Source organism: Eupeodes corollae, chromosome 3 (assembly GCF_945859685.1).
Source record: "Eupeodes corollae chromosome 3, idEupCoro1.1, whole genome shotgun sequence".
Classification (NCBI taxonomy): Eukaryota; Metazoa; Arthropoda; class Insecta; order Diptera; family Syrphidae; genus Eupeodes; species Eupeodes corollae.
The window spans coordinates 10,901,036-10,909,552 of record NC_079149.1 but is presented as its reverse complement, the minus strand read 5'-3'; the positions used below and the strand labels follow the sequence as shown (position 1 = coordinate 10,909,552).

At 33.5% G+C, this 8,517-nt stretch overlaps 1 protein-coding gene across 1 annotated transcript; it reads left to right on the top strand.

Annotated features, from left to right (window-relative positions):
• Positions 1–8,517, top strand: LOC129951689 (troponin C-akin-1 protein). The gene is made up of 3 exons (XM_056063979.1): positions 1–273; positions 7,847–8,166; positions 8,242–8,517. The coding sequence occupies exons 1-3, from the start codon at positions 259–261 to the stop codon at positions 8,408–8,410; spliced, it is 504 nt and encodes a 167-aa protein (XP_055919954.1). The 5' UTR covers positions 1–258; the 3' UTR covers positions 8,411–8,517.

Sequence of the window (8,517 nt, the reverse complement as noted above, 5' to 3'; positions counted from 1 at the left end):
TGGGCATTCGGCGGCGTTTTGCGTTTAGTTGAAGTTCTTCTCTCTTATTCAACGGTACTTACTTGCTGTGTTTTTTCGTGGCTGGATTTCCTTTGGTATATTTTTGTTGTTGTTGTTGGAATTGAATACTTACAACTGCCGTGTTGTATTAAGTAATCCGAATAATAAGAAGTTTATTTAATCGAATCTTGTAATAACTTAAGACGTGTAATCGTGCATTAAAGTTTTGTCCATACATCTTAAACATCATCAACAAACATGTGCAACCTCAGGGTTAGTAAAATTTATGAAAAAGAAATAACCATTCCGTATATTGATCCAGTTTTTCTTCAATGAACTTTATCCATGTATTAAAAAATTAATTTTAAATTATGGTGAAATAAAATGCGCAAAAATCCTTTTTTTGTGAACAAGGAATGAGAAGTGCAAAGAACTTTCTAAAAAGGCTCGCGTATCTTTACGTCATGTGTCATTCATAGATACACAACGACGACGACGAGCGTCGCTTCGACGACATCATGCCTTAAAGAAAAGTGAAAATTCGTTCTGGGGTGGAGGTGTGTCAAAAGCTGGACGGAGTCTGGGGGCTCTATCTTGAGGAATAAAAAGAGATATATGGTTATATAAGCAATGATGAGGGTGGCAGCGAAAAAAAATGTGTACAGTTGGCAAGAATTCATTGAATATTTTACCTCCCTACCTCACCTAACCTGCTCTTGTGTTATCCTGAACTTCATTCTATTATCATCATATCTTTTAAATCGTGCAATTTAAATTGGTGTTGTTTTTCTTTTTGCAAAATTATTTAAATTATATGTGTTTAAAATTAAATTTTAAAATTTTGAGAGACATTTTAAGAATTTTTGTTGTATTGTAAAAAGAAAACCATCACTTTACATCACGGCATGCTTTATTTTAACCTGTAATAGGTTTTTCGTGCAAACACTTTGATTAGAAAATTCAGTAATTTATTTTTCAAGTTTATATTTACCTGCCTGTCTAGGTACCTTGTAAAAATGTCAATATAAATGACGGACACGGTATAATTGAATTCGAACTTGTTATTTCCATAATTGCATTACCTACCTGTCTAACTTGTGTTTGTAATTGAATATAACGGGCGCACTGACTTTGACAGGCGCCTTTTTTTAATTTTTTTTTAATTTCTTAGTTTATTGACAATAATATTTTATTTGCATAAGAGACAATTATCACTTTAAAATGAATAAAACACAAATAAACTTCATTCGTAATAAGTTCGATTTTGACTTTTCTGCATAAAAAAGTGACGGGGTTATTTTGTCAGTTTTTGTAAACAGTCCTAAATTTATCATGTCTAAAATTGAGTGTTTGTAATTCCTTTCTGTCTGTCAAACTGTCAAAACTGTTGTGTTCTGACACAAAACCTTCATTTGTATGCAATAGGTTGATACGTTTAACAGAAATTTAACTCTCCAAAATATGTTAAGAAAATCAAATATTATAAATCGAACATAGAAGTGAGAGTTGTCATTCAAAGTTTCGGATCAGATATTAAAACGTGATTACAGTTCCACTAAAAGTCAAGTTACATAAAATGAATTGTTCTTTTTACACTTTAGAAACAAGTCTATTCTTAAGATCATCAATTGAATGCTGTGAATGAGAAATGAACAAATATCAGTTGCATTTTCAAAATTGCTCAATTTTACGCAGCAATCAAAATAAAAACAAATCTGATCTAGACTTTTCTTGACAATGTCAAAATGTCAATATTATACAGTTGTGTTCATAAAAATAGCAGTGTTCTCCAAATAAAACATAGTGTACCGTGGATCGATTTCTGCATTTTAGGGTCTTGTCACATATTCTCGACGACCCTTGGACCCAACAAGGACAACTTTGCTTTCATCGCTCCACAGAACATTCCTCCATTTCTCCTTTGCTTAATGCCGTTTTGTCAAGAATGGTACCTTGCGTGGACTTCGTGCTGGTAACTTCGCTTATAAAAGGCGTATTTGTATTGTGACAGCGCTAATAGACAGTTTAAGTCCATTTCTTATTTTCCTAAAGCCTATGGAAGGCTTTTGTTTTGCTAACTGAACAATTTTTCTTTTAGTTCTCTCAGTAGTCATCCTTTTTGGGCCTAGCGTTTTCGGTTTATTTTGCCATTTTAAGCCGTTAATGACCATTTTTGGTGAGCAGCCTTGGCTGTCTTGAATATTTTGGTAGGTTTTTCCCTCCAAACGCAGTTTTCTAATAAGTTTTCGAATTTCTTTGGTGCAGTATCTTGACCGTCCTATTGTTTATTTTTGAGCTAAAATGCATTAATTTTGTATATGCTAGTATGTTACAAATACTTAAACTTTATATAGTAAAATATTCACTTAACGAAAAATAAACAAAATTTATTTTTAACACTTTTTAATTATAAAATCAAAAAAAGGTTTTTTTATGAACACTCTATATCCAGAGGGTTTGAAAAATTTGGTGTTCGCCGGGAAAAGTAGGTTATAACTTCAAGCATAAAGTCTCTAATATGAATACGAAAGACCGTTAGATGCAAGTTACATGGTCATTTTTTTTTGTAAGAATTTCCATTATTTAAACAATTGACAATCTAATAAAATGTGACCAGCACTGCTATTTTTATGAAAACAACTGTATAATAAGCTTGTTTCTTTATTAACTCAGACCAGAACGTTAAGCACGTCGAGTATCTACTCTTGATACTCTCTCAGAGTTTTACAAAAGACTTATTTATGAAATACACTGAACTGTTAAAAGTTTTAGAGTTTGCCGTCTGATTTTTCTATGAAACACACTGAACTGTCAAAAGTTAACGAATTTGCAATCCGCCACTTTCTGACAACACGAAAAAGGTGAAACAGAGAACATATAGAGAATTATCCGAGTTAGCTCTAATTGAAAAAAAAAACAAAAAGTCTGATATGCCTCATCTAAAGAATAAACACATATTTTGTTTGACAGTAGTTCTCTGTTCTTAGCCTAAAAAGAAAAATGAATGTTCTGTTTAGCTGTCAGTTTTTAGATTCATAACATGTAACACAGCAGCCATTTTTAATGTCTGACATTTTCAAGTTTGACATATACTGCCATCCTGTATCGAACATAAATGTGGCGGACCACTACATTTATTTGGGATAAGAATCCGCCCCTGTCATTTACTAAAAAAAAATTACTAAATAATTGCTATATTGTTATTTTGAATCGTCTTAACTCAAATCACTTGGTTAATAAAGTTGTTATCGTTCAACATCTGATTATCTCTTATTTCAAGTGGTTCTTACTTTTTATCGCTCGATTTCATGTTTCAGACATTATTCCGAGTATATAATTCCTCAGACTGATATTTATGATCATAAATAATTCATGAAGTTAAAAGTTATAAGTACATACTCAAAATATCGTGGTTTCTTTTATCAATCACGTATTTTATAAAAAGAAATAATATAAATTGTATGTGGGTGTGTTCGTTTATCTGAAGAGTGCTAATTCATACTAAATGATTGTAAATATGAAGACAAAAATTAAATTTTAATTTTGGGTGTATACAGAATTGCAAATGGCTTTTTTATCAAGATTTTATAAAAATTTAGCTCAAGGCAAACCCATTTATTACCCAAGATTGTAGCTTGTAGGTATAAAAGTTATAGATCATATGATACAGATTACTGATTTGTCGGCATGATCTAAAAAGTAACTATAGCTTCATAAAAAGTAATCGAGAGGTGTTAAGTCGCACAAAAGTAGGGAAGATTTAACCGGTCCATTTCTGGAAACAAAGTTGAAACCAAAATGATTTTGCCATAAATTGATGGCTAACCGAGCCGACTAGCAAGTTTCGTCGATAGCACTTTCCACAGATCCTTCTTCATTTTGAAAGAACCGATGATGCCGCCAGCGTGTAAACCGCACTAAACAGTCAATTTCAAAGCAAATTTTTACTATTTGGAAGGGTTGTCCTGGCACTAAACGTTTCATTATGAATTTCCAAGTGTTAAACAAGAGAAACGTCAACACAGTTTGACATTTTCAACTGTCAAACCATAAACAACAAACATCAAAACTTTTTGATATACTTAAAAATCGTGGGTGTTTAAAGCCCCGAAAATCAATAATGCTAAAATTATTTTTTTTTCAGGCTTTTTCCTTATGAAGAAAAACGCCTTTAGCTAAATTTTCAAACCCTCATTTTAATTTAAATGCATTTCACAACAATACGAAACTCAAATTATCAAAAACAAAATATACAAACAAACTTTTATGTACATACATATATATTCTTCGTATATATGTATATAAATATGTATTTATGTTGTGTATGTACATATGTAGGTACATATATTTTTTGTTACCATCGAATCTTGTCACAAAAATTGTATTCCCGAATTGAAATCTTTTTGGAAAGAAAGATGTAAGTAGGTACCTGCCCTAAAATAAAAAAAACAATTCGAAAGTTGTGTGCATATTATAAATTTCTTTTTGGGTAAATAAGAAACTAAATGTAAATACTTGCTATAATATAGAATCCATTTACTTAAATGCAGCATGTTTGACCAGTTTATAGTGACTTAGCAGAAGAATAATATAAAATAAATTTACCTGTTGGATAAGAAGGCAAACAAAAATAAGATAAAAACAAAATATTATAATGGACTTGTTTGTTTGGTTTATTTTTGTCTTTTTTGGAACAACGTCACGTTTTTGATATACTTGTGTTAATCATTTGGATTGAAGCCAAATTTATGTAGCAGAATATTGATTAAACAACCAAAAAAAGAAAATTAATCTAACAAAATCTGAGAACTAGATCTTCTTCAAGACTGCATCATATGAAAATCCTATTTTAAAACCACCTGGTAGACCAATTCGTCATGCTTAACGGTCCATTAACATATTTATCTATGACCACCTGACGTTTAAATTTAATAGATTATATTTTCAATTAAAGCTGGAATTTTGGGAAAATAATTACAACAATTCTAAAAACACACCTAAGTACATATAAGGTGTTGCAAACTTTTTAACTCATCGTTAAAAATATGGTTCTGTGAAGTTCATTTAAAAAATTAAATTGGCGGAAATTTAAAGTGAAGCAACAGAACCTATAATTTGCAAATGGAGACAAATTTCAATTCCACTTTGACATTCTTAAAGTATACGAATCAATCATCCTAAAACCGTTCTTGGGTTGTCAAAATAGAAAGTTCCACAAATAAATAGGGGTAAATTTAGACTTCAATACAAATTGATATTCTTGTGTCAAATGAAATTCCTTTGGGAATTTTTAATGGCGTTTGATGAGTTTTTATGGAAATATGGAAATATGGAAATATTTAACTCTGAAACATTTAGAACATGATCTAACAAACCACAAAAATTCTAGAATCGAATGATGAAAGTGAGCTTACTTACTTACTTAAGGTGGCGCTACAGTCCTGTGTGAACTAGGGCCTCACCCAACAAACTTCTTCATCTAGCTCGGTCCCTAGCTAGATGTCTTTAGTTTCGCGCTCCAAGTTGAGTGAGATCACCTTCCACTTGTGCGCGCCACCTGATCCGCGGTCTTTCTCTACTGCGCTGTTCTGTGGGTGCGGATTCGAAGACTTTCCGGGCCGGAGCATTGGTTTCCATGCGCTCTACGTGACCCGGCCATCTTAGTCGTTGGACTTTTATCCTTCTGGCTAAGTCTACGTCACTGTAGTGTGTACAGCCCGTACAGCTCGTCGTTCCATCTTCTCACACGAAGAAGAACTTTTCTCTCGAACCGACCGAAGGTGCTTTCATCCGCTTTTGTCATAGCCCATGCTTCTGCATCGTATAGCAGGACGGGGATGATAAGGGTCTTATATAGCAACACTTTGGTCCCTCGAGAAGAGGACTTTACCACTCAATTGCTTTCTTAGTCCAAAGAAACAGCGGTTAGCAAGATTTATTCTGCGTTTGATCTCAGCGCTGGTGTTGTTTTCTGTTTTCAATACTAACAATAGCCCCATTGACTCACGCTGAGTTTTTCCGATTATTTCAATGTCATCATACTAGTAATTGGACAGACTTTTGAAAGATAGTGCCTCTAGGGTTGACATTTGATATCTGCACTATTCTTTCAAGCACGATGTTAAAAAAGGTTATGTTAAATTGTTTATAACCTTTTTGGAGCAGCGTGAGTTCTCCATGGTCATCCTGCACAAACGGACGAGTTTGGCAGGGATGCCAAAACTAGGCATAGCTCTATACAGTTCGTCCCTGTAGAGGCTGTCATATGCGGACTTGAAATCGATGAAAAGATGGTAGGTGTCGATTTGGTGTTCTTGGGTTTTTTCCAGGATCTGCCGTAATGTGAATATTGGATCAACTGTGTTCTTTCCTGGTCTAAAACCACACTGATAAGGACCTATCAGGTTGGTGACGATGGGCTTTGGACGTTCACATATTACGGCAGAGAAACATTTATAGGCGATGTTAAGTAGACTGATTTCTCTATAGTTGGTGCAGTTTAGAGGGTCTCTTTTTTTCAGGATCGGGCAAACAATACTGAGGTTCCATTCATCGGGCATTCTTTCTTCCGACCATACCTTACAGATAAGTTGGTGCATGCTTCTAACCAACTTATCTCCAGCTGCTTTAAAGAGCTCGGCATTCAAGCCATCTGCTCCAGCGGCTTTATTAGACTTCAACTTAGATATGGTAATCTTTACTTCGTCTAAGTCGGGAGGACGGGATTGTTGGCTTTCGTCGTCTATATTGAATGGATCATCCTGGATGACAGCGGAATTCAGTTCTTCGTCGCTGAAAGTGAGGTGGATCAACATTTTTTTCAGACGAACAGAACTAAACAATTATACTGTTGTTAACATAAGAACCCTTTTGAGCGTCTTATTTTGACATATCATTTTAACTCACTTCGTTGAATAAAAATCTGGTAAAGCGATGTTTACATATTTTATTTGTTGTTGTAAGGCTCAGACGAAAGGATAGAACTGTCAGAAAAAAGTTTCTTTTTTAACTCGGATATTAGGTTTGTTCCCAAGATTTTTGGGTAGAAATTGTCAAATTTTTAAGAGGGAATTCTCGAGGAAAAAAAATTGGCAAAAACTGTCTGCCACTTTTTAAATCAACATTTGACAGACCAACAACTTAGGTATGGACAAATAAATTTTTTTGATAGAGTTGTCAAGGAGGGAACAAATTGTATTCTCTTCTCTAGTGAGCGCTCTCTTCTGCCCAAAACTACCATATTCGTGTAATTCGTGGGCAATAATTGTTGACAATTGGCAGAGAAAAACACCTTTTGACACATGGAGTCACAACACCTGGCAGTCAGCATGTCCGATTTCACATTTAATGTACTTAACATAAAAGAAAAGTAAAAAGTGACACGAACAACATTAATTTTACCAAATAATTGTATATCAACAGGTACCAATTTTAAAATAGAATAATACAACGTGTTTATTTCTAAATCAGCTGGGATATATATACAAAATTACAAGCAAAAGGCAAGAAAGCAACAATAAATATCTACAAAAAGAATGAAAGTTGATCGCGTTCTGTTTGACTTATCAGAACGAGAAAGGCAACGGGGCGCGTTCTTTACCTTCAGTCGGAAACCGTTCTTTTTGATCAGGCATTTAACACCGTCAATCTAAACACATCCGTTTGAATTGTGACACATTCCTTCGACATTTTGTACAATTGTCAATTAAATTTCAAAAACATGGATATTTTCATTGATTACGATTTATAACTTAAAATAACTTAATAAATTTCCGATAACACATCCTTAAAAACATATATACTTTATAGTAACATATTTTTCTTTTGTCCAATTCATTTTTTATAGAAAGCCTCATCCGCCCTTCAAAAACTCTTCGTTTGCAGTTCATTGAAATATGGACAACCAAATCATTCAATTCTAGCAAATCCCGCAAATGGTTATGCTAAATTTTGGTGTCGAGCAACAACAACAGAAAAACTTCCATTGGTCATTGCAACACGTTATAGCATTCCATTTTTATTGAATAAGCCCGGTGTTGGATATTATGTCTCAGGTGAAATTTATGAAGTTGACAATAAAATGCTTAAAGTATTGGATAATTTAGAAGACTGTCAAGATATTTATTCAAGGGAAATGCATAATATGAATATTGGTATTGGAGAGGGGTAAGTTTACACATAAAACACACCTTCTCAATAAAAAAAAAAGTACTCATTAATTGTTTTCTTTTTTATTTTTAGGGATGTTCCATGCTGGGTGTACCTTTTACAAAAGTATCCCGAAAAACTTTTGTCACTTAAGTTCTTGTCATCGTACGAAAATGGCGCTGAACATCCCTACGTGACAAGAAACAAAAGAACACACAAGCATCCGGCTAATGAAGATCTTGCCTATACAGTGGGAGCTTAAATTTATTAAGGAGGAGAATTTTCAATTCAAGTTGATAAGTGGATATATTATTTAAATGAAAGCTCAGCACATTATACAAAAGTAAAAGAGTGCATTTATTTAGTTTA

What these genes read in the sequence shown, in the direction of transcription:
- LOC129951689 (XM_056063979.1), top strand. An exon ending in AATATTGGTATTGGAGAGGG is followed by an intron (nt 8,167 to 8,241) that starts GTAAGTTTACAC and finishes TTTTATTTTTAG; the next exon opens with GGATGTTCCATGCTGGGTGT.